The sequence below is a fragment of the Sarcophilus harrisii genome, chromosome 4, assembly GCF_902635505.1.
Source record: "Sarcophilus harrisii chromosome 4, mSarHar1.11, whole genome shotgun sequence".
Taxonomy (NCBI): domain Eukaryota; kingdom Metazoa; phylum Chordata; class Mammalia; order Dasyuromorphia; family Dasyuridae; genus Sarcophilus; species Sarcophilus harrisii.
This window is the reverse complement of record NC_045429.1, coordinates 228,126,162-228,153,786: the sequence shown is the minus strand read 5'-3', so window position 1 is coordinate 228,153,786 and position 27,625 is coordinate 228,126,162. Positions and strand designations below refer to the sequence as shown.

Genomic DNA, 27,625 nt, shown 5'->3' with positions numbered 1-27,625 from the left:
CTATGATCTTGTATAAATAAAAATGTTAAGCAAACTATGTTCCTTCTTTCATGAAACTTACAATCTAGTAAGAGTCAAAGATGCCACACAAGTCATTAGAATATCCAGTTTTATATAATACATCAGGAGATAGAAAATAAACTTCTATGTGAGATTATTATTGACTACAGGAAATCAGAGCAGAGCTAAAAACATTAGATTAACTTTAATGGTAGCTAATAATTATCTTGAAATACAAGGAAATATCTAATTAGACTTTTATAAGCTAAGTTTCTTTAGCCACTGGGGTTATTATTTAGATGTCTAATAAACATACCTCTCTGAAGATAAACATGTTAAGTAAAACCATTCCAAAATTATAGATAATCAACACTAAACGCATCTGGAAGGGTTCTCTGTTCTTCATCCATTTGGGTCCCAGCCACACAAAAAGTAGATAAAGAGTACTTATACATAATGTAGGCAATGGAGACTGCATCAAAGGCCAGTTTTCAACACGTTTATCTAGGAAAAGAGCAAAAAGTAAAAATTAGTTTAAAATCATTTACTTGTTTCTAAACTATAGTGTTTTTTTAATAAAGTTATTGTACAATATTTGAAGCTTCACATCTTATGAATCTGTTAATTCTAAAATTATTGTCTTTCTAGTCATCATGGTTGTGTGATGTATATATTAAAATTTTATCCTTTCTTGTTACATGATCAAAAATACTTTAGACCCAGAAAAGAGTGACAAAGCTCATTGGCTTAAGGAGTAGATTAAAAAGTTAAAGTAGCAAAACTATTTCTAGGAATGAATTTTTCAAGGGGAGTTAACTGCAATTATTAAGTATATGAAGTGCTATCATTTACATCATCATTAGAAGCTAGTCTCTGAGTCTGATTAGAGAAAAATGGATATACATAAAACAAAAATAAATTTAATAAGAACTTGTTGACTATGAGTTTTAAAGAAAAAATTACTGAATTCATTTTCTTGAGACTTATAAGAGACAGTAGACAACTATTTTTTTAGAATTAGTTATACATAAAGAAAGTAGGTAAGATATTATCTGAAGATCCATTCCAGGCCTATAGCTATAATTTTACAGAAACCAATTATTAGGTCATTGTTGTTTTGAACATTTTTCTTCTAAAACACAAAAGAATGCCTTTAAAAAAATTCTAGAAAGGAATTCAGCACATTTTCAATCCCAAAGCTCAAAGTTTCTATTTATCACCAAAACCTGAGTGTCCTAGGACAATAAATGAATACAAATATTGATTCAGATGGAGATAACCTTTTTTTAAAAAGATTTTTTTAAAACCTGAATTAATCCGTAATTATCAAAGACAGAAGCTGTGCCCAGAACTAAAAAGGAATAAGGGAATGATGGACTATATTTAGCAAAATATGTAGCATTTTTAAGTATACTCATATTGCCAGCTGAAACAAAAATCTAACTTTTTAACATTGGTATTTTTCTGATGATATTATATGTGTGGAACTCTGAGGAAGTAAGATTGCAGCTGAAGATTGCAGCTGACCTACAAGAAAATGGAGAAGCAAGCAATAGGTACAAATATATTACAATGTATTACCAATGACTTGTGTGCAAAAAGTATAAAGCATAATATTTAATAAATATGATTGGAAAGAAGGTACATATGTAATGGAAAATCTAAATACTGCACTGGTACATATGAAATGTCAAAAGATTAAAAGATCTATCTCCCCAAATTTTTGTGAAAATTAAGTCAAATGAGATAATAGTTATAAAGAATTTTGCAAATTTTAAAAGTATTATATAAATGACATTTGTTATTATCAAGGGCAACTTTTTTTTTCTGAGGCAACTGGGGTTAAGTGACTTGCCCAAAGTCACAGAGCTAATGGATGTTAAGTGTCTGAGACCAGATTTGAAGTCAGGTCCTCTTGACCTCTTGACTTCAGGGCTGGTGCTCTATCCACTATGCCACCTAGCTGCTCCAAAGACATTTTAAAACCTTTTTTGAGTCATTTATCCATTTGACAGTGAGTTGAAGCCTACAATGCATGGAATGTTTAAGTTTATGAAAGAAACCACTTATGCAATTATCAAAATATATCTCTCCTTCCCTTCTAAACTAAATTTCTTGAAAAATCCATCAGCAAGTGGTGCTATCATTTCCTCTTCTCTCTCTTTCCACCTAGCTTTTGATTGTATCATTTAACTGAAACTTCTATCTCCAAAGTCACTAATGATCTCTTAATTATCAAATTTAATGGCTTCTTCTCAGACCTCACTTTTTTTTTATTCTTTGAAGCATTAAACATTGTTGACCATCTCCTGGATACTCTCTCCTGCTTTTCGTGATTATTTTCTCTTGGTTCTTCTCTGCTCCTTCATGCCTACTAATAGCAGGCATATTTCAAGACACTCTTCTTCTTTTACTCTAGATTCTCTCACTTAGTGATTTAATCAGTTCTAATAAGTTTAATAACCATATCTATATAGACAATGCTCAGATTCATTCTCTTTCCTGAACTTCAGTTTTGTAATACCAGCTATTATACATTTTGAATTGACTGTCCCAGAAATATCTCAAACTCAATATATATAGAACAGAAGTTATTATTCCCCCCCCCCAATTCTATCATTCTTCTGAACATCCTTACTATTTTCAAGGGTATTACCATCTTCTCCATCATCTAGGTTCAAAACCTCTGTGTCATCCTCAGTTCTTCACTCTAGGGTACCCTATATACCTAATTAGTTGTCAAATCTCATAATTTTGCACCACATTTCTTACATATGATTCCTTCTCTCTATTTAATACAGCCTTTACCTTGGTTCAGAATCTTCATTTGAAAAAATTTAATAGCCTTCTAATTGGTTTCCCTTATTTATTTCTCCTAACTCCAAACTATAATATATCCAAGTGCCAAATTGCTTCGTCTAAATTGTAAATCTGACCAAGTCCCTCTTTCTTTTATGCAACAGAATCTAGTTGTTACTTCAGCTGGTTAAGTGTCAAGTCCTTTATTGTGAAATTTAAGTTTTTCACAACCTGGCTTTCTCCTATCTTACCCCTATATTCTGTTTTACAACCCAGCCAAAATGATCCACTTGTTTTTTCTTTCAATAATACTCCTTCTGTCTCCACACCTCTGCATTGCCTTTTCTGCATAACACTCTACCTCTCTACTAACTCTTAGAATCCCCTAACTTTCTTTAGAGCTCATCTTAAATACCATCTCCTACAGGAGACTTTCCTGGTCTCCTAGATGCTAATGACATCCCTTCTAAAGTTACTTCCCAACTACTCTGTATTTAAGAAATCTTGCTACTTCAAAAACTTACATTTATTCATTTTTTTATTTTAGTCAGTTTTCATAGAATTCATTTTTTGCTATTTACTATAAGGATTAGTTATAATTTTCATGAAATACTCTACTTTTATTTTTGTCTTTTTTAATAATAGGACTTGGGATGACTTTAAATGCAGCCTTCTTCCTACAGTGACACAGCCTTGTCAGGTGAATGCTGTACAGTACCTGAGATTATTGCAGAATAGATTCTTAATCAAGTTCAACTATTTAATCTCTGGGGCCTCTTAGAACTCTGATATTATGCGATCTTTAAATTACAGAAATCAAGAAAATTCCATTTCTTAGCTTTTCTTAGAAGTTAGTTTACATGAAGTTCATTCCTATAACTACTTAAAATTTGAGGCAAGAACATGAGTTTTAAAATGTTGGCATGTTTTATTACCAAGATTGTATTTTCAGAATACATTACAAAGTAGTTCCTTGAATCAGAATATTTTATACCTCCCTTTCCCGCATACACTGTACTCACCACAATGCTTTACACATACATATTTTTTGAATAAATGAAAAACATTAATTTCTTTCAAATATTGTGAGGTATATTAATGCTGACAGTATATAAAATTAAATGGAAAATAAGTCATGAGGTGATTTAATGGTATAAAATGCAAATGGAAGACAGAGATTTCAGGCATAGTTAATAGAAATCAAAAAGCTTCTAAAATGATTTGTGTCCAATAATCGTAGGTGGTACATAAAGTGGGACAGAGATTTTTAAAAGGAATAGCAAGTAAAAGGAAGCATCATAAAAGTATAATAACACTCCCTTAATTTTACTATGAAAGTCATATTTACCTTCAAAACAATTTGAGGGTAATTAAGATAAAAATCCTTCAAATAAGTAACCAATAGAGGAATTCCCTCTTATGAAGATACATAATTCTCTTTTCTACTTGGGACCTTAAAACAGGTAGTTGTGTGATGACATTTCAGGAAGGAAAAAAAATAAAGCAGAAGAGGAAAAGGTGAATATATAACTCAGCCTTATTTATCCTATGTTTTCAGTAATGGTTAATTTAATTTCACTGCAATTTCTTCCTCAGAGCCAATTATTCTGTTATTGGAATAATATAATTTTTTTAAATGAATTTTTACAACATTATAAAATTAAAGAAATAAACCACAAACAACTAAAGAGCTAGCCTATATTACAGTTACTATGTTATCCTATTCTCAGTTGTAAACTATAAGGTAAGGACTATTTTTTCCATGTGTTTGATACAAGTAGCAATGGTACAATTTATAGCACAACTAATCTAAGCAATAATAAGAAAAATTACTGATCCAAAGGAATATTCTAATTTCTGTACATGTGTATTAACTCCCTCCCAGATACAGAGTTCCAACTGACAGTTTCCCCACTTCTACTTCCTAAATTCATTTTAATTGTTTGAAACATTCCTCAAAACCCACTTCCTCCAATTTAGTGGAAAGCAAACTGAAGAGAAATAGTCCAGTCCAAATTTTAAAATAAAGTGTATTTGTAAAGTGGTAAATAAGAATTCTCTTCCTACTAGGTAAAATTTATAATTCTGACAGACTAAAATACTCATGAACTCTTTAAAATTATAAAGACTAAAAAAATGCACTATCACATAAGGAATGAGAAAAGCAATGAAAATTCTGGATAATACCATAGAGAATATTAAAAAGCCGAAGGAAAGGTTTAAAAGAAAAAGAAAAAGAAGGACAAAGAGGTACAAAGGTAAAGCAGAAAAAAGTATCCGGGTAGAATCTAATTAAGTGATCTTAGGCAGGTCACAATCTTTCTGAGATTCAGTTTCTCCCACTATGTCAAATGAGGATAGTTGGACTTAAGTAGGAATTCTTCAAGGTCATATACCTATGATTTAACAGTTTACAATAAACAGAAGAATGAATGGATAGGAAGTGAGAAAACCAAATAAAGCAAACAGACAGCTTTAAAAAAGACTAATATCTTTCACATCAGCCTTTTTCACCAAATACTTGTTGCTTTCTATAAAACTGTGGAAAAGAAATTTTTAAATTTTAAGCCAATAGAACTCAGGTCCTTTTACTGCTTTTTACTACTGTTGTAACCATAGGCAAGTCACAATATCTTTAGTCTTAGTTTCCTCATCTGTAAAATGAGAAGGTTGGGGTTATATGGCCCCTTTCCAGCTTGAAATCTATGAAACTCTCCCTCTTTGACCTCCTAAATGCTCTGTTACAATTTTCTTGATCTTATGTCCTACAACATTACATTATATCAAACTGATAAACTTCCTTTCTATACACTGCTAGCAGCCTGAGTTTGAAATCAAAGTAGCAAATCTTTATTGAGGAGCTTCTGTGAGCCCAAGAGGTTCTTGATTCTTTTGCCTTAAACAATATAAATAGATTCATTATCCCTGGTTTCTCTGCTTCTCCCAGGAAAAAGTGGTCATGAATAAGTGAATTTTTTAAATAAATGAATAAGTACTTATGAGGTGCCAAGCACCATGCTAAATATTGGGGATGAAATGTGGAAGCAAAGACAACCCCAGCTTTCAAGGACTTTACATTCTAATAAAGGAACCTGACCTGAGAGACATATTTTGGTTTGAAAAGTTATAGAAATGGTAGGTGGAGATTCAAGGGAGAAGACTGACCCATGAGTCCCTTTGTCTGGCTGTCATATACTCAATTCATTTATATAATCAATATTCATTCACCATATATGTAACTGAAGCACTATGATATTCACATCATATTTTAAATCTACTTTTGGCATAATCTAAATCTAAAATATCTTATATTTTCTATTTAGTAGTTCTTAAACATTATTTATGTCATGGTTTCCTTTCACAGTCTGGTGAAGTCTATGAATTTTTTTGGAATAATGTTTTTAAATACATGAAAGAAAATACATAAGCTATGTAAAGTAAAGATATGATTTTTTTCAAGTTCATGGGCCCCTTGATGTCTATTCACTGACCCCCAAGGAATTCATCCACCTAAGTATAAAAAAAAGCCCTCTTTCATTCAATAAAGAGTTCTGGAAATTCCATTCCTTCAATTAATTGAAAGTAAGGTTATGATCATTTCCTCCCAAATCACCATCATCTGCTTTGATATAGATTGTTTCATTATATAGAAATGTCTACACATAATTTCTCTATACCACTTTGTAGTTTCTTGTCTTAATGGGTTTATTTAAAATAATGTTTTTACTTAGAAAAGAAATTTCATGAGGGATAGGCTCATATCTCTTCACCTTGCTGAATATAATATTCTTGTTGAACATCAAGTACATATGGGCACTTATAAATTAATTTTAGGGCTCAAAGAGAAGCTTATAATGATTTATGATAACTCTTTGGAGTCAGCCAGTGGTTCCCAATCCTTTGAGATATGAGGTGTCTTGAATCAATACCAAAAATTTTATTATCAGTCCTTCTTTAAGAAAATATATGATAAAAAGTCATAATGAAATAAGGAATGCTTTAAAGTAGATGTATTTTAATAATGACAACACCTATATGGATTTGAAAATGGTAAAATATATATATGTACATATATATGCACTTCTATTTATTTGCTGTACAAGATGCTTATATAAAATATTATGCTAGGGATAAATAAAAATCAGAGGCAGAAAGATAAACTTGTAGTAGGAAAAACTGAGCTCAAGCCCAGTCTCTTATTCATTTTGTCTATGTGACCCTGGGCAAGTCACATAATTTCTTAATACTCTTGGTAAGGTAAGTTACATAGGTAGACAAAGTTTTTCATATAGGAGTTCCTTACACTAATGAATCATGTCCCTATTCCTATGAAATATCAAAGTGACAATGTTTGATATGCATATGGATTCTTCAACAGTTTCAAAATTACTGAGAGATCTAGTCTTCAAACATGGGGAACTATTGGATCAGATTTAAACTACAAATAAAATTGCTTACTAGAAAGTAAGTAAGCACAGACTTGGGATCAAGTGACCCACATTCCTGGTCTATCACTTACTAGCTTTGTGACTAAGCAAGTTACTTAATCTCTCTATGCCCCAGTTCCCTTATCCATAAAGAGGCAAATAATATTTACTACAGAGAGTTATGGGTAACAAAATAAGAATGCATGCAGATACATCTTTAGGCAGACTTTAAATCATCGTCAAAAATCATTTTCACTACACTGCATTATTAGTTTACTATACACTCCAGTAGACAACTAAAATATTGCTACGTATTTATATGATATCATTGCTCAACATTTAACTAATTTTTACTTTCAGCACATATTGAAGGCTAAATAGTTATATCTCTTTAATGTAAGAAACTTAAAGCCTTTGTGTGGATTACAACAAAATGTGACAAGTCTTCCAAGAAATGGGAGAAGCAGATTAACTTATTTTTCTCATAAGGAACCCAAATGTAGATCAAGAAGCGATATTTAGAACTGAATATGGAAGAAACAGTTGGTTTAATAGTGGAAAAGAAGTACAAGAAGGCTGTATATTGTCACCTTATTAATTTAGCTTATAGGCAGAGTAAATAATTGGAAATGCCAGACTGGATTAAAGCCAGAATAGCTGAGAGAAATATAAACAATTTCAGATATGCAAAGGGTACCATTTTGAGGATAGAAAACAAAGAATTAAAAAGCATCTTCATGAGGGTAAAAGAAGTACATGAAAAAGTTGGTTTGCAGCTTAACATTTAAAAAAAGTAAGACTGAATAATACCAAAAAATGAACAGTCTCAAACAAAACAAACTTTATGATCCTGAAATTAGGATAAAAAGGGGAAGAGGAAAAAAGAAGGAACTGAACTCTGGGGGGAAAAAAAGATAAACAAATTATGTCTCATAAATGTAACAGAAAATTGTTGCCCAGTAAGAAACAACAAAAGAAATGACTGGAGCCTGGTTTACATGAACTGATGCAGAATGAATTTAGCAGAAGCAGAAGAATAGTTTCTTTTTTTATTAAAGCTTTTTATTTTCAAAACATATGCATGGATAATTTTTTAACATTGAACCTTGCAAAACCTTGTGTTCCAAATCCCCCCCCCCTTCCTCCTACTCTCTCCCCTAGATGTCAAATAATCCAGTATATGTTAAACATGTGCAATTCTTCTATATATATTTCCACAATTATCATGCTACACACACACACACACACACACACACACACACACACAGATCAAAAAGGAAAAAAAATGAGAAGGAAAACAAAATGCAAGCAAACAACAAAAAAGATTGAAAATGCTATATTGTGATCCACATTCAATTCCCATAGTCCTCTCTCTGGATGTAAATGGCTCTCTTCATTACAAGATCATGAGAATTGGCCTCAACCATCTCATTGTTGAAAAGTGCCACATACATGAGAATTGATCTCCATATAATCTTGTTGCCATATACAATGATCTCCTGGTTCTGTTCATTTCACTTAGCCATCAGTTCATTTAAGTCTCTCCAGACATTTCTGAAATCATACTGCTTCTCATTTCTTATGGAACAATATTATTCCATAATATTCATATACTATAATTTATTCAGCCATTCTCCAGAAAAGTTTCCAATTTCTTGCCACCACAAAAAAGGGCTGCCACAAACATTTTTGCACATATGGGTCCTTTTCCCTCCTTTATGATCTCTTTGGGATACAAGCCCAGTGGAAACACTGCTGGATCAAAGAATAAGCATAGTTTGATATATAATTATTTATTATATCATTATAATGATTATAATCATTATATGCCCTTTGGGCACAATTTGCTCTCCAGAATATTTGAATCAGTTCACAACTCTACCAACAATGTATTAGTGTTCCAGTTATACTACATCCCCTTCAACATTTGTCATTATCTTTTCCTGTCATCTTAGCCAATCTAAGAGTTGTGTAGTGGTATCTCGGAGTTGTCTTAATTTGCATTTCTCTGACCAATAGTGATTTGGAGCATCTTTTCATATGACTTTTCTTTTCAATTTCTTCATCTGAAAACAGTCTGTTCATATTCTTTGATCCTTTATCAATTGAAGAACGGCTTGAATTCTTATAAATTTGAGTCAATTCTCTATATATTTTAGAAATGAGGCCTTTACCAGAACCCTTGAGTATAAAAAATTTTCCCCAGTTTATTGCTTCCCTTCTAATCTTGTCTGCATTGGTTTTGTTTGCACAAAAACTTTTTAACTTAATATAATCAAAATTATCTATTTTATATTCAATAATGCACTCCTGTTCTTCTTTGGCCACAAATTCCTTCCTTCTCCACAGATCTGAGAGGTAAACTATCCTTTGTTCTTCTAATTTACTTGTAATATCACTCTTTATGCCTAAATCATGAAACCATTTCAACCATATATAGGTATAGGGAGTTGGTATGCCTAGTTTCTGCCATATTAATTTACAATTTGCCCAGAAGTTTTTGTCAAATAGTAAGTTCTTATCCCAAAATCTGGGGGTTTTGGGTTTGTCAAATACTAGATTACTATAGTAACTGATTATTTTGTCCTGGGAACCTAATCTATTCCACTGGTCGACTATTCTATTTCTTAGTCAGTACTAAATGGTTTTGATAACCACTGCTTTATAATATTGTTTTACTGGTACAACTAGGCCACTTTCATTTGCATTTTTTCATTAATTCCCTTGAAATTTTTGATCTTTTGTTCTTCCAGATCAACTTATTATTTTTTCTAGACCTGTAAAATAATTCCTTGAGAATTTGATTGATATGGTACTGAATAATTAGATCAATTTAGGTAGTACTGTCATTTTTATTATATTAGCTCAGTCTACCCATGAGCACTTCATATTTTTCCAGTTGATTAGTTCTGACTTTATTTGTGTGGAAAGTGTTTTGTAATTGTGCTCATATAGTTCCTGACTTTGTCTTGGCAAGTAGACTCCCAAATATTTTATATTATCTACAGTTATTTTAAATGGAATTTTTCTTTGTATCTCTTGCTACTGGAGTTTGTCGGTAATATATAAAAATGTTGATGATTTATGTGGATATTGTATCTTTCCACTTTGGTAAAGTTGTGAATTGTTTCTAGTAGATTTTTAGTTGATTCTCTAAATATACCATCATATCATTTGCAAAGAGTGATAATTTAATTTCCTCATTTCCTACTCTAATTCCTTTAATCTATTTTTCTAGGAAAATAATTTAAGTACAATAAAATTGTAAATACTGGGGTTAGAGAAGAGAAGAGGTTACCAATAGTGATTTTAAAAAATACATTTAAAACATTTTAAATTACAAAGAACTGGAAAAAAGAAATAAAAAAATGTAGATAGGCAGGACAGTTGAAAATAATCTGAGGAATTTGTTACATCCTCATTTTAAAGCATGAAGTATGAAATAGAGATTCATAATTTTCCAAACAATCTTCTTCTTGTATTTTGTGTAATGGGAAAAATTTTAAAAAATAAACATCATGTAATAGTGCTTTAAAATTTGCAAAGCATTTTGCATGTTATTTCATTTGACATTCACAACTCTGTAAGGTACTCCATTTTCTTTATAAATAATAGGATGCCACTTTTTCAGATGAATAGAAAGTGACTCAAAGATGCAATGGAAAAACACAAGGTGTTAATATAAATGATTTTCATTTAAGAAATAGCAGGTACATACATACACAAACACACATACACACAAAAAAAACCAAAATGAGCTATCACAAAGGACTTGCATATTAAGAAAAGTGATGATCAGATAGAAAGAATGAGAGTTAAAAGAATAATCATCCCCCAAATATTTACAGAACTAAAAGATCTCCAAAATAGTTAGAAATCTTCCATAGAAGAATCATTTGTGATGTTGATGAATGATAAATCTACTAAAATCTTACTTCAGTATTTTACCATGGCAAAATAAGTAACTCTAAATTCTCAAGGAAAGCTTCAAATGTAAGTAAAGTTTTGAACTATCTATCTATTGTCTGAGTATCAGCTTACGCAGAAAAAGCTCTTTACTAGGCTGGTCCCAGGGTAATGGAAATTTAAACCGTATCAGCTCTCTAAAACTATATAATAATTCATAGAAAGATCATAATCTGTCATTTGTGGAGAGAGTGCCTATACTGATGAAGTCATAGACCTTTCTAGTACTCAAATATTACTAAATTACATCTAATACACTTGTTCAGGAAACAGTGTATTTTAGCAAATTGGCAGAACAATGATGTGTAGCTAAAATGATTTAAGTATTGCTGACAATTATGGAAAAATGAAACATTCACTTTTTCTGTGTCTACTATATAAAAACTTACTATTCATCATATTGGGTCACATCTATTATATTATATATTATATTTCCTTAGTATTCCATCTTTGCAATTGGTATCAAGGAACATTTAGTGCTAAAGCAATAGGATCATAGAATAAGAGCTGGAAGGGGGTCTTAGAGGATATCTAGTATAACACTTATCTTATAGAAGAAGCAAATACATGAGGCCCAGGGATGTTGTGATCCACCCAAGATCACATAGATCTGGAATTCAAGTTTTTTTAACTACAAATCCTTTTCATTGCTTGCCTTAATTTGTTATCCTTAATAACCTAATCAATATGAAATTTTATTTGTTGATGAATTTATATAATTTGAAATATATATTTAAATTATTTCTTTAAAAAGAGCAACATTTTCAGGTTGTTCCACTTATTGGAATAAATTTATTACATACTACCTAAAGTAGTAAGTTATTTTAAATTTATATCTTTTAACCTCAAGTGTACCTTCTGAGCTCTAGTATTCCAAGATGGGAACAATTCTATCCATACTGATTCTGAAATACTAAATACTAAAATCTAAAATAAATATGCAATCTCATTGATTCAGGAATTTCTTCAAACTATGCAGGTCAAATCCAAATCTAATTTGAAATCTGGGCAAAAGACATTTTTCATTTACTTATTCTTTGTTATGTCAAAAATTATTTGGAAGGATTACTAAGCTGCCAGGATTTATTGCAAAGTCTAGGGGTTGGCAATCTTGCGACTGGCACAATTAGCACAATATCATTCCCAATGATAGTATATGGAGGGCTTCACATAGAGAATCTCCATTCCATCTGGATTCTGGGATAAATTTCCTCTATCACATCTGGGAATACCTTTCGTGAATATATATTAGGTATTTATCAGAGAATCACTGAACATAGTGTAATAGTATTTTTTGTATTTTTACAACACTCAAGGGATTTTGAGTGTTGATCTAGATGTGGGATATCCCTTAATGTAAAAGAATCTGTAAGGTAAAATTTTGCTCTGTACTACTCAACCAAATAATTTTTTTTCATAACAACAAACAATATATATTGATAAAGTAATTTACCTCTCCAAAAGTTTTGTTTTAAGGCACCAATATCTTTATGTGATTAAAAATGATCATGAAGAATCAAACACAACTTAAACTAAACCAAAACAAAATGAGAAACTACTTCAGTAGATTGAGGCAAGTCTTTTAAGGGCCAATATCTTGATTCTAATTTAAAATTATAGCAATTTCTTTATTTATGATAAAATATAGGCACAAATTTGTAAAAATCATATTTTCTAACACATAAATACATAGTTCAGTTATTTGGCTTTTTTGTTATGAGTGCCATCCATACATTTTAAATAATTTATTTTAAAAAACAAATTTAGATGATACCTCATATTTAATTTAACTAAAGAACTTAAGTAAAATCCCTAATGTTTAATTTAAAGCTACTGATTTATCAGAGATTAAATTAAGTAGGAAAAATCTTCCCCTATAATATTTGATATTACAAATTGGATTCCATTGTGTATGTTGGAAAGAAAAGACAGTTTAGAGAGATATCTGATTCTTCATTTCAATTTTAAAAGTAAGAACAAATAATCTAGATTATACTTTTATCATATAATGGTTTTGTTGTAAATCTTAACTACTAAATATAATTTAATTGTTAATCTTCAAAAGAAACCAAAGAACAATATGATAAGATTAAAATAATTCATAAAACCAAAAGAAATCCTGTACTTGATCATCTTTTTATTAAATCTGATTCTGAAAGTAAGCACTACATTTAAGATCAATTTTTAATGAAACATTACTTTAAATTTATAATCATTAATGCTAATGATTTTCTACCTCATAAAAAATTTCCTTATACTTATAATCATTTACTTCTCTTCTAAAAAAAAAAAGCTTTTTCACGTGGGAAATATTTCCCAGTATTAATAACTAAGGTTACTAATCACAGGATGAAGGTACTCAAACCAGTAATTCAGCACACACATCTCCCCAGTTAGAGTCACTTTCACAGATATGTTTAGCAGCTATATTTTAGGAACTAAATTTACATAATCTGTGATCTATATTATTTATATTACATTATTATTTTTCTTATATTGTTAGATTATTCAGAAAACATCCAGGGGGCATACACAGCACAAGAGTACCTTGCAAAATACTGCATATAGTACTATATTCAATAGGCATACAAATATTTGTCAAAAAAATGAAGTAGGTAGTGCTTATACAATTCTCTTTTCATTTATCTGCTTTAAATCATTTTGCTACTGATTAGTACCTTCAAGACAGATAGAAAATGTAAAACAAAATGAAACATAAGATTTAGAGCTTTAAAGAACTTTATAGGCTGCCAATGGAATCTTCTACTTAATACTCTGCATATAAAATGAATTTACCGTCATAATAGATTAAGTGACTTTAAAGAAATAACAAGTAAACATCAGATCCAGAGTTCAAACCCTAGTCTTCTATCTCTAAACCCGGCATTTTTTCCACTGTCCCATACTCCCTCTCCTAGATAATTTTGTTATTTGTTAAACAGCTCTGAAAAATATTAGGTAAAATATTTAAATGTATCTACGAAAATGAAAATTTACTACATGCTGAAAAAAAGGTTCCATAGATACAAAGATTGATTTCTATAGTAGCGAATGCATATTCAATTTCTTGTTTAAGTTTATAGTACACATTTGTTTCTCTTCACACATCAACACACACACACACACACACACACACACACACATGTTCATCCAATGGTGGCTTTGGGTATTCGGTTTTGGGTTTTTTGTTTTGTTTTGTTTTTTTCTGAAATAAGGGTCCAGTGGTAGCATCATATACCTGAGATATCAGAAAGGACTAAGTAGATAATAAAATTCAGGGGAAAGAAAGATAATTTCAAACTGGCATAGTTAGAAAAGGCTTCATTAAATAAATAGAATTTCTTTTGAGAATGAAAAGATGTATAATAGTTGAACTGGCAGAGAGAGAAGAGAACAACATTCAAAAACAAAAAACAAAAAAAAAATATCAATGAACATTTAGTTAAAGTGAAGAATTCAAATAGAGCACTGCTAAGTGTTGCCCATTTGTTTTGGTTGCATGAATTTTTAACAATTACAATTGTTGATAGATCCAAGCCTACACAACCATGAAACATGATAATAATAAATTACAGAGTAATTTGTAATACAGAATTTGATGCTTTTATAAGCTAGTACACACAAACTAAGTGGCCATTGAGACTTAATCAACTGTAGTTGAGAATTTTTTTAATTGCTAAAAATCTTAATCAAGCTACAGCCTAGAATCATATGAATTGCATATATCCCAGAGACTACATATTGGTTGCCCCATTGGATTGAGAAGAGTAAAAGACGTTAGGACTGGGAAAGTATATCAATGACAGATGATGAAAGGCTTTAAAATGTACCTTTTAAACTCTCTGCCATATACATACCCTTTAAAAAAAGAAAAATGCTTGAAAATTCAAATGGCAAAATATTGTGCTTTGCCACCATATTTAGGGGAAGAAAAATTCAGTTATTCCAAGCCTTTAAGAGTTACAAACTTTTTGCCCATCATAATCCAATAAGATAGATCATGTAACGAAGTCTCACTGAGGTGCCCCTAGTTCCAAGTTCAGAATCCTTTACTTCAACACTTGAAGAGAAATAATATGAAAAGTTAAGACAACTCCTTCATAAATTTTTATATGAAAATGTGATGAACAAAAAGTTATTTGAGAAACTAGGCATATGTATATGTATCTTTTTCACTTCCTAAATATTGTATCTTGATCAGTACTATCAAATCAATAAATCACAAGTTGCTATTTATTTTGATAGTTAAAGTGACTGACACTTGATAACATTTTCCATTTTTATTCTGTCTCACAGAAAAGGGTTAAGAGATAAACTTCAAAGGATATGATCACACAAGTTCAAAAGTCTATATTTAATTTAGTAGATTTAGAAATTTGTATATTCTAAAATTTTATTAGGACATAGCATGCCAGACTCTTTCCTTACATACAACATGGTGATATTACATTTAACATTAATTCTGCCAACCCACTAACATACCATCTAAATATAATAATATTTATTAATTTGCTTAGCAGAATATAATAAATTGGCATGTCAAAACCATGCCAACTCCACTCTAACTGTTCTCCTTAGTGTCTTTCCACAGGAACCACCAGGATAGTCTTGTGTTTCTGGACTCTAAGAAGTGAGCCTTTACTTTGTCTTGTCTGGAACCAGGATTCTATTATTCTGGTCATTTCAGGACCATGAAAACATATATTTACCTTTTCTTCCTTCAAGCTGTCCTTTATACATTGTTTTCCTTCATAAGACAATCAATTCCTTGAAAGCAGGAACTGTCTTGCTTGCTTTTATTTGGATTTTTGATGCTTAGAACAGTACCTGAATGCCTAATAAATTTTATTATCATTTATTCATTCATTTATGCAAAAAGTACCAGTTCCTATGGTCTAAGTTCTTGCTATCAAGTAGAGAGGTAATGAGAGGAGATGAACTGTAAAGCACAAAACTGGCAGAAGCCTCAATAAAGTATTTAAGTGGAGAAAATTCTAAAAAAAATCAATGTGTTTACCTAGATATCTTTATATGTCACCATCTGGCTGTATATATGTATGTAGGTATGTGTGTGCATGCATATTTGTGTGGTATGTGTATGTATGTGTATGCTTGTGTGTGTGTAATTATTGATCTGATCTAGAAAACTACAGGCAATTACTAGTTTGAGAACAAATTATGTCTAAAACTTTTCTTTTGAGATTGTTTGGAATTCTCCAAGAGATATATTAAAAATTGTTAGTTTCCCACACTATTCCATAAAAAACATTTTACCCATAATGTTGATAGCCTCACTTCTAACTTTATTAAAAAGACTAAATCAATATTCTTCTAAAATCATCTTCACTTCTGATTCTTAACTCCTGTGGGAATATAAATAAGTCACTAAACTTCCCAAGGCTTCAATGTTTTCATCTGTAAAGTGAAAGTTTGACTAAACAATGTTTGAGGTCCTTTTCTAAATTAAATCTATGATCTTGTAGATAATCACTCTCAGCCTACTATTCCTTGGAGATCTTATTCATTACCATGGCTTTACTTATCACTTCTCTGGAAAGGAGTCTCAAATCTCTCCCAAGAGCTTTCCGATCTCATGTTTCCAACTGCCCACCAGCTATTTTGCCCTTTCAAGTTCAATTTATACAAAACTGAGCTCCTCATTTCAAAATCTGTCCCTTCTTCAAGTTCCCTATTTCCACTGATGGGATGATAAACTTCTAAATTTATTTAAGCACCTCAATTCTTTCCCTCTTTTCAGTCCCAGTCACTGCTTCTTCTCCTGGACCCAATTTATAACATCCAATCTCTTGCCAAGTTCTGGAATTTCTTTCTTTCCATTCATGCTGTCTCTTCCACTTTCATTGAAATTACCCTAGTTTGCACTTCATATGTTTTCTTACAAACTATTATAGTAATTTCAGTAAATAGCCTTTATTTTCTAGTCTAGAAATCCTAGTTTAGACATTATACTTTTGATCCATTCTTCACATGGCTGCCTGAATAATTTCCATAATGAACTGCAACCTGATCTTGTCATTCAAAAACTTTCAGTTTTTCCCTACTGCCTACCAAATAAATTATAAACTCCTGGTATCCAATGAATCTAGGTTTATTTTATATTACTTTCTTTAATGTACTCTATATTCCAACTTCTTACTTCCTCCAATTTTTTTTTTTTTTTTGGATCTTTGGTCTTAGGCCTTTGTTTATAGCATCTATCATACTTTAAATGAATTCTCTATTTCTATCTACTGAAGTCCTTACAGTCCTTCAAAGGCCCAAACCTGGTTCTCCTCTTCTGTAAAGTTTTTGATAACACTCTTCTTTTCTCCTAGAAAAAATAATCTTTCCCTCTTCAAATATATGATCAAAGGGGGAGTATGAAAAATATAATAGTGTGGTTTTCCACATTAGTTCTCCCTATTATACTTTTCATACTCCTCCTTTGATCATAGCTATTTTCAATGTATCTCTCCCAAACACACACACACACACACACACACACACACACACATATACACACAAAACCTGTATAATCTCATGGAGAGCAGAGTCAGATTAATTTTCGAATCTTCATTATCTAGCAATCTGTCTTGCATGTGGAATATCTTAGATAGATATACATATAGCAATCAATTTAACTCAACAGATAGCTACAAAGAAACTTTCACATATCCTAAACTCTCATCACTAGTAAATGTACTAAAATCAGAGCTATTATACAGAAAATTATATCATCTTTTTCTAGAGCACAATGGATAAACAGTCAAAGTACGGAAACAAAAAAAATTTTCAAAAAAGAAAATACAAATTGTTGTTAATAATCATTTGGGACTCAAATCAAAGCTCAAATTCAAAAAAAAATTAAAGCATTTTTCAGCTACTAACATAAATCGATCAAATTGTCCAAAATAGTTAAAAACAATGAAATTCAATGCTGGCAAAATTGTACTCATTCCTTGCCGATGAAATTGAATCTTGATAAAATCTTTCTGGATAGCAATTTGGAAGTCCACAGTAAAAGTTACAAAATAATGATACTCTTTTATCTAGTAATTCTGTTGCTGAGAATATAAATGTCTGTCCATTGTTTGCTCTTGAAAGGCCTGGAAAAATCTGTCTCCAAATCTACTTTTCTAAGCAGTAGCACGTTACTGTCCTTCACCCATGCTGTGTTTCAGCCAAACTGACCAAGTTGCTGTTCATCTCTACATGATATTCTGTCTTCAGGACCCATGCCCAATTGCATTTCTTTTTCATTTCTGGCTCATAAAATCCCTAATTTCTTTAAAAGTTTAACACCATAAAGTACCAACTCAAAAAATGTTTTGATTATTTTGTGTTCCTTCCTGATAGTTCATCCTTCCATCTCAGGGAAATAATTTTCTAAATATGTTTGTCTTACTTCAATATAATGTAGGCTACTTGGGGTCCAAATTGTTCAATGTCTGGCATAATAGGCACTTTGTAAATTCATAAAATAGGCAAATCAGGACAAGCCCAGTTCAACTCTTACCTCAGATATTAACTAGCTATATGATCCTGGGCAAGTCACCTAACCCTGTTTGGCTTAGTTTCCTCTCTGTAAAATTAGGTGGGGGAAGAAATAGTACACTACTCCAGCATTTTTGTCAAGAAAACCCAATGGAGTCAGAAACAATCAGCTCACCAATTTAACAGCAAAAATAGATGTATCTTGTATATTATTGTGCTATCAGAAACACAACATAAAAGAACTAACTCAAGAATAAATATAACAGCAAAAAGCAACTAGAAACACCTTAAATTTCAAATAATAGAGTAATTATTAAATAAATTATTTTGTATTAATATAATAAAATGATATAATATAATAAGGAAACATGCACAATGGCAAAGATCACAAAGTATTCTAGAAAGACTGTTATAACACAATGCAAAGGGGGGAAAGAGAGGATCCAGAAGAACGTAACACACGTAATCACATGAAAAATGTTTATGAATAAATGGTGAGAGGAACTTAAGACTGGAGCTATTAATGTGCTATGATTTTTTATGCATTGAAATTAACATAGATATTAATCTAACCATTCAAACAAGAAATTATTAAGCACTTGGTAGATTACAGATGCTATGGTAAGTGCTGAGGATATAAGCTCAAAAAATCAAACATTATCTAACCAGATATTCTAACATATTCTAATGGAGGAGACAATAAGCACACAAATATAAATACAAATTCAGTACAAATATAAAATGAATAAATAAAGTTAAAAGCTTAAATATTAAAAACAAATACAAAGGTGGTTTGGGAAAGACAGCAATAGTATTTGGGTAGGTTAGGAAAGGATTTATATTGCAAGTGGTTCTTAAGGTGTGTCTTCAAAATGGGGACTGGAGGGGAAGAGAGATAAGGAGAGAATATATTCCATACATATAGACAGAGACAGAAGATGGAATGTCATGTATGAGCAACATATAGAAGGTCAATTTTGTTGCAATGCAAAGTATAGGAGGAGGAATAATATCTAATGAAGCTGTTAATATTATTTGAGGCAAGATTTGGGCTTTGAAAGCTAATGGAGAAATTTATATTTGATTCTAGAGGCAACAAGAAGGCATTGGAGTAGACTGACAAGAAAAGTCACATGATCAAATCTACAATTAAGTAAAATTACTTTGACATCAGAATTCAAGATAGACTACAATGGTGAAAGACTTGGAAAGAGGAAGACCAATTAGGAGGATGTTGCAATAATCTAGGGCAGAGGGGATGAGAATTGAACTAAGATGGTAGCTATGTGATGGTGAGGAGGGGATCACAAGTAAGAGATGTTGAAGGGGGAAAATGACAAGATCTGACAATAAAATGGATGGTAATTTGTGAGGTTAAGGAAAGTGAGGAATTAAGAGTTACACCAGGGAAATTTTCAGAGTCAAAGGCTGTATCTTACATACCTGTGGTAGTTAGGATTTTTTAAAAAATTAAATGTATTATAAACTTAACATTAAACATTACTATAAACAACTATAATTATGTTCCTTAACCTCTTTTGCTGGCTAATCATTCATATTATACTCTCCTAAGTATGGATGTTCCCCAACCTAACTATCTTAAATGCCAAACTCAAAAATTTCTCACTTTTGTATCTGAAGTGTTGCATGATACCACAGGTATGTAAGACACAGCCTTAGACTCTGAATGTAGCAATAGCTATCACTCAGAGAACAGGATGTGGTAATTTGGGTAATCCTTTTGTCTATTAAAAAAAGATTTGTCCATGTTATAGAATGGGATAGTTATTTGTACATACAGAATGTTTGTTAGAGCAAAATAGTCTGGTGATGATAGTAATAATAAAAACTCACATTTACATAGTAATTTTATGTTTACAAAAAACTTTCTTTACAATTTCCTTACAAGCAAACTGGTAAAAAGATGATTATCCCAATTTAATTGATGATTATGGCTAAATTATTTTTCCAGGGTCACAGAGTTAGTTAAGAACCAGAAGCATGCATCAATGAGTTTATCTGACTACAAAATCATTGCTCTTAACACTAGAGAATACTAATTACAATTTACAAGCTTTTTAAAAAAGTAGCATATCATAATGTTAATTAACAATTTAAAATTTAAATACATATGAATTTTTAAAGGTTTTTGGAAAGATAATTTTCAAAAGGTATGTTTCTAAAGAAATAATTGAACGGAAAAAAGCCAAAAGATTTGAAAGATCAATTTAATACTCTATATTTTAATGTTTCTTTAAACACTGAGACTTGCTTTCAAGAAGTATTTTGGATATGATCTACTAATACATAAAAGGTTGTTTATGCTAAGGATGTATATTTTCTTTAGGACAGAATTTTTTGGCTAGGAAGAAATTTTCTACTCTTGGTACTTTGGAAAGAAACAAGATGGAACTTAGTTAAGAGTAAGTAGAAATTTGAGAAAGATTTGGAAATCCCAGTAGGAAAAGTATTTTAAGGGAGAATAAAGGGAGATTAAAAAATATAAATTAGTGAAAGAGCACTAAATTTAAAGTATTTCAATGCTATGGAGACTATCTTGGATACCAGATTCTTCTAATATCTTTATTATTAAAGCCTTTTATTACAACCATTTTTATTATTTCCAAATTGCTAATGTGTCGACTTTTCCAGTTTTCCCTTCTCCCTCCCCAGTCAAATACTTGACTTTCCACTTTTTGGCTCTCTCTAGAACTCATTGCAGTTATGTCCAGAGCTGATCTTCTCAAAACAAGAGCAATGTGAATGGGACTGACAGGAAAGTGGAACATAAATTAAATGGTGATGAGGAGGGCAGAGAGAAAAGAGATAAAGGATTAGAAATAGGAAATAAAAAAGAATATGTAATCACAAAATCAAGATATTTTTCTGGCTGGACCTGGAAAATATCTTTCTCAGTAATAGAAGGTAGAAAAGAGGAGGGTAGAAAAGAATCCACTCTTAAGAAAATATACTCCTAAGTATCTACTTCAGTTCAGAAACCCCATCTTGATTACTGGTAAGTAATTGATTCCAGAAAGTAAGCATTTCTCAGGTTTTGTAAGCTGATAGCCTAAGCACCAGAGAATACCCTCAACTCCCATTAGATAAGAAAATGAAAATTCCACCATTTATTCCAATAGAAGACTCCCACTTTTAAGGTATAGACAAGGATTCCATAAAACAATAGCCATATGCATAACATTTATGGTAGAGAAGGTTGCCTTCAAAGAAAGTTACTTGCACTGAAAACATGTAATCCATATACAAACTGAACAAAGCAGATGAAGCAGACCAGCAGTCTTAATCTTTTTTTGTGTCATGGACTCCTTTAGATCTCATATTAGAACGATGTTTTTAAATTATTAAAATAAAATACATTGAATTACAAAGAAAACCAATTATGTTGAAATGCAGTTATCACAATACTTTTTCTAAAAAAAAGAAAGAAAACCCACAAATTCACAGACTCTAGATTAAAAATCCCAGACTAGATTTTTTCCTATCTTTTTTTCTAAACCCAGCCTAAACTATCTAGATAAGAATCCAGAATTAGAAAATACCACAAAGATCTACTAGTTTAACTTGGCCAAGATTGCCATTTATATTACCCCAAAATCATGGCCACCTAGCCTTCTCTTAAAGAACTTTAGTTAGTAGAAATTCACTAGCTCCTCAGGTAATCCTATGACTGAAAAGGGAAAGATAAAGTCAGACATACAGGTGTGGCTATTGTAGATATTAGGACCTGAGGAGTGACCTGACTAATTCATATCTCCTAAATATGCATAGCATAAAATTACTGCATTACTTGCTAAAGAATATGTCATGAACAATATTGCACAACTGTATAAGAAAACCTGGTGCAATTTATAAAAAGGCAGTATTAAGGCAACAATGTAGTTTTAAAATATTTTCCCATTTTGTCCAAGTATAATTTGAGGTCAGTGCAGTAAAGTACCACATTAAAATACAACTAAACTATTTCATCAAAACATTGATAGTTTTTAAACATATATATATATGTAAGTAAGAATTTATATATATATATGTGTGTGTGTGTGTGTGTGTGTGTGTGTGTAAATCCTTACTTGCATTCTATGGCAGGGAATAAAGGAAGAAGGGAGAGAGAAAAATTTGGAATAAAAGGTTTTGCAAAGATGAATGTTGAAAACTCTTTGAATATATCTAGAAAAACAAAAAGCTATTAAAAATACCTAATCCTTAAAATAGTGAAAAATGAATTCAGTGAATTGTCCTTAGCGGAATAAACAGAACTAAACACAACTAATAAATGAATAAGTTTTCACACTAGCAAAATGTTCTAAACTTGTAATTGAACATTAATACCTATATGAAAAAGAATAGTTTTCTTCTAAAAATAGTCTTCTTAATATAAATATCAAAGTACCCTTTTACTTATCCAGTTCCACAGAAATAGTTCCTTTTCAGGAATCTTCTGTACAAATCTCCTATATTATATTCATTTTATTATATTACTTGTCTTTCAATCATTTTCTCTGCCTCTTCAACTAGTCTAGAGATAGCTTCATGCAAAAGATCAAATGACCGGGTACAATTTATATCTCCCCCAATGCCTAACATAGTACTTCGCACTTAATAAGTATTTGATTAAATTTATGTAATTTTCTCAATGTGTTAATAATATTGTACCTCAAAAATAGTAAGGAATTTTAAGAACTTCTTTAAAAACAAATTTAAAGAAAGCTTTTAAAATTTAAGATTTTAAAAATTTAAGATATAATTCAACAAAGAAATATCATTATAGATGCCAATGTAAAATTATATATTTTTTGTTTCAAAGAAGTGTAAATTACAAATATGACAACCATAATGAAGCAACAAAACAGCTAGGAAAAGTTTGATGATATGTTCAATTAGTCTCTATATAGATTTGTGTGGAGAAGTATCAGCAAAATAAATAAATAAATAAATAACCCTTCAAGATTTCTTCTTTCCCATTGCACATTTCTGTACTGCAGTGCCATAGAAATCAACAATCTATTCAAGAACATTTACCATCAAAAAAAAATCTTCAGAAAATAATAATCCTCAAAGTTCAAAGTCTAAATGGACTGTTTTCTTTTTTTTTTTTTTTTTAATTATAATGGAATAGATTAACTAAAGAACAAAGCCCACTAAGAAAACACAAATGACTAAAGAAAGCAGGAAAAGACTAACTTAAAGTCCTTCCTAGGTACCACATTTTTCTTGTGGACTGTCATGAAAGGTTGTGGATTTTTTTATTTCTTTCTTTCATATAAATACTAAATTAAGTGTGTGCACAAAGTAGACTTGTCAGATGAGATCAGAAGATTGGGGAGTGAAGGGTGGGGCAGTTAATGCAATGAGCACTTAGTACCTGCAATTCTAGGGGATACTGCATACAAAACCTTCATCTAATATTTCAACTCTATTGCAAGAGCAGATGGGGGAGACGGAAGCTCAATGTCAGAAGCTCCTAGAATATGGGACATGGGTATTATGGAGTGGGTCAGAGAGATACTGTCAGAGACAAAGCCAGAGCCAGAGATAGAGAGATAGATGGCAAGAGACAGAAACTGACTCCTAGAGAGACAGAAGCAAAGTGAGACACAGACGAGATAGTACCTAACTGTACACTTAGACAGAACCTAAGTGTAAAGAATAGATTATCCATTTAAGTGACTGCAGTAAATCCAAGCTGGGCATGCACCCGATGAACCAAAAAAAAAAAAAAAAAAAAAAAAAATTACAGGAAGGAAAAAGTACAGAAAGGATTGCCGTAAAATGGGAAAAGGTCAAGAGAGAAGGGAATACGGGGAAGGGGAAAAAGAGGGAGAAGGAACTCGGCCCTTTTTCAGTGACTGGTGGAGGTAGGAGATTCTGAGGCCATTTTGATGGTGTTCTCTCAATGCATTAGGTGGAGCAGCAATTCGAGACCAAGAAAGGGAGAGACACACAGCCTCCTCCCTCCTCTCTCGGCTCTTTTCGGCTGCAGGTTTGTGGGGGATGGGGATGGGGGTGGGGTGGGGTGGATAAGCATGCGGGAGAGGGCAGGCGGCCGCGGAGCGCCGGGAAGGGGCAGCGCGCTTACCCACTATGGACCAGGTCCATCGGTAGAATTCTATGGTATCGTTGACCGCAGTGGACACAGCATCCAACATGCGCGCCGGTTCCGCGTCCAGGAGCCCCATGGTGGCCGCAGCGGGTCAGAGGCAGCAGCCGCGGCAGCAGTGGCGGCGGCGGCAACCTTAGCAGAGGTAGGGAGGGTAGAGGCGGGCTGCTACCCAGACTCTGGCTAGCCCAGAGGGAGCTGGACCAGAGGTGATTGACAGCTGCCGCCTGACTCCTTTCTCCTCCTAGTCCTTGCTCCTGCTTTTCCTCCTCCGGAGTCGCAGCGGTGATGGGGATGCTGATGGAGATGCGGCGGCTGTGGTGCGCCGGGCGAGCCCGGCTGAAGGAGAAGCCTCTGTCTGTAGCGCAGAGGACGAGCAGAATCCAACGGCGGGGAAGGAGAGGTTATTGCTGCACTCTGACAGCCGAGAGCCCGTCCCGCGACTCCAATCGCCTGCACTCGCGTCACCTGACCTGGGGGCGACACTCCCCCCTCCCACGCGCTACTTACACTGTTCCATCCCGAGAGGGAGAGAGAGAGAGACAGAGAGCAAGCGTGGGGAAGAAGGGGAGGTGGAGTAGGAGGGAGCAGAGGGAAGAGAAAGGGAGGGAAGGAAAACATAGTTTACGCATGCGCAAGAGGGAGATCCTTCTGTGGAAGGCTGGACAGTTCATCCTGCATCTGGCGTCAGGCATCCTCTGCGCCTTCGAAAAAAGGCAAAACCTAAGGCCTCGCAGATAGCCCTGAAAGGCAGGGGATAGAGGGGGATGTGACCTGTGATGCTGGGGGAAAAGCTAGTCTCTCCTCGAATCTCACCTCTCATGCTCTCTCTTCCCATTGTCGTTCCCACTCTTACTCACACTCACTCCCGCCAAAAAGGAACTCTTGTAGGTCCTGAACTGCGGAGAAGAAAATGAGAAGTTGGGTTTCCCCTCTTACAAAAGTTGCTTTCACAGCCTCCCCAGAACTCAGACATTCTGGCCAAGAATAGTGGTGTCCTGTAGAAAAGCGGGGATGCTGACCATTTACATTCCCCTCTAGACTTGACGAAAGATTCTGTTCAACACAATGGGAATGTCTCGTTAGTTAAATACTTAATCATAATTAGAAGGTTAAGGCATTGTTCGTGTTTTATACAATTTCAATATCCCTTTACCACAATGTACCCCAGGAGCACTTTGAAGACAAATTGATCTTAAGGAGCTTCTATTTAATAAAAGGAAGGAATAATAATATTCTGTGTTTTTTTTTTCAATTAATTTTTTTTAAAAAGACAAAATAATTGGGGACAATTTGGCTGGGTGGATAAAATAAGTAAAACAAAAGAAAACTGACAAATTCAGAAAAAAAAGAAGAATATGAATGGCTAGAGTAATTAGAGAAAGTTTTTTGGGATAGATTCGTTCAAGGCTACTGATAGAGAGAAGGACGTTCTAGGTAAGGGTTTTTGCATGTGGGATATGTCAACAGTAATTTTTTTTTAATGTATCTAGTCTATGGAAAAAGAGAGGTAGAAGATATTATGGGAAGAGATGCATCCTTGGGAAAGCAGAAAAACTATTTAAATGGAAATTTCCTAGTCCTCAAGTCAAGTAAAACTAACTTTCATTTGAATCCTTACACACTACATCCCATCTTCCTTAGCCAAACCTTTACACAATCTGATCTTCTTGTGCGGAACACATCCTTCTTATTATCACTTCTTGGTTTCTAGTTTCCTTCAAAGTGCATTCAGCTGAAATGTCATCTGTTACATGAGGCCTCTCCTGAACCTTTCAGGTGCTAGTGAAATTTACCTAGAAAATTTATTCCTATTTGTATTAATTTGGTATATGTTTTACATATAATTATAGCTGTACATGTTGTCTCCTTAAGATTAGGGACTTTCATTTTTGTGTTTATGTGTCCAACATAGTGCTTGACCATTACAGATACTTTAAAAATATTTATTGACTAATTAGCTAATCAGCTAATTATCAGCTAATTGTTAATATTTTTCTATTGATGTAAAACAAGCTCTTATAACAGAGTCCAGTGACTTTTTACTTACTGCTTTATAAGTTAAGATGCTTTTGTAAAGGTCATTGGGCAAAAACACTTTGACATAGTTGACAATATCAAGATTGCATTTCAAAATTTACCTTTTGCATGTATTCAAGGATTACTCAGCTGTATTTTTCCTCTTGTGTAGGAGGTATGATGAGTGTGAACATCCCCTTGAAACCATAACAAATCAAAATTTGGGGCATTGATTCTGTGTCTTTGATGGATAATGTCCACACCCATTAAGGAGACACAAAGTAATATGTTTTTTCACACTTGCACCTTGTTATACTGACCAGGCTTTTTCAAATCATGTCTTCAAGACCTATCTACATGTTCTTTGGATTTAAAGTGACTGTAGCTGGAAATTATATTTAGTTTGCCTTATAAAGGACTTACCACAATACTTCACTCAAGTAGTACTTAAATGCATTTAATATGGGTAAAATTTTAATGAAAAGATTAGGAGTATTATAATTCCATTTTAAATGGCAAATGCTAAGGAAAAAAGAGTAATTAAAAGATATTTCTATTTCAATAATATCAATTATTTGATATGAATTGTAGTATTAATTAAATGCATTATCTACAAAAATATCAGACTCTTATGTTATACTAGAATTTCTTAGATTCATTTGGTCAAAACTAGGAATTACCATCTAACCTTGCTTATCATTCTAAGAAATGGGATCTAGTAGCCCAAAAGAATTCCTATCAACATGCTTCCCATTTGTGATAAAATATTTTGATCCCACACATTCACTTTGATTTTATAGAGAAG

General features: G+C 32.5%; 1 protein-coding gene across 1 annotated transcript in view; it reads right to left on the bottom strand.

The window, feature by feature from the left end:
• ELOVL4 (ELOVL fatty acid elongase 4) overlaps positions 1-24,880 on the bottom strand; it is a 50,606-nt gene extending 25,726 nt beyond the window's left edge. The window contains exons 1-2 of the mRNA XM_031964596.1: positions 24,781-24,880; positions 317-504 (exon numbers count right to left, since the gene is read on the bottom strand). Coding sequence (XP_031820456.1) covers positions 317-504; positions 24,781-24,880 — 288 coding nt within the window. The remainder of the gene's footprint in view (positions 1-316; positions 505-24,780) is intronic.
• Positions 24,881-27,625: the final 2,745 nt, after the last annotated feature.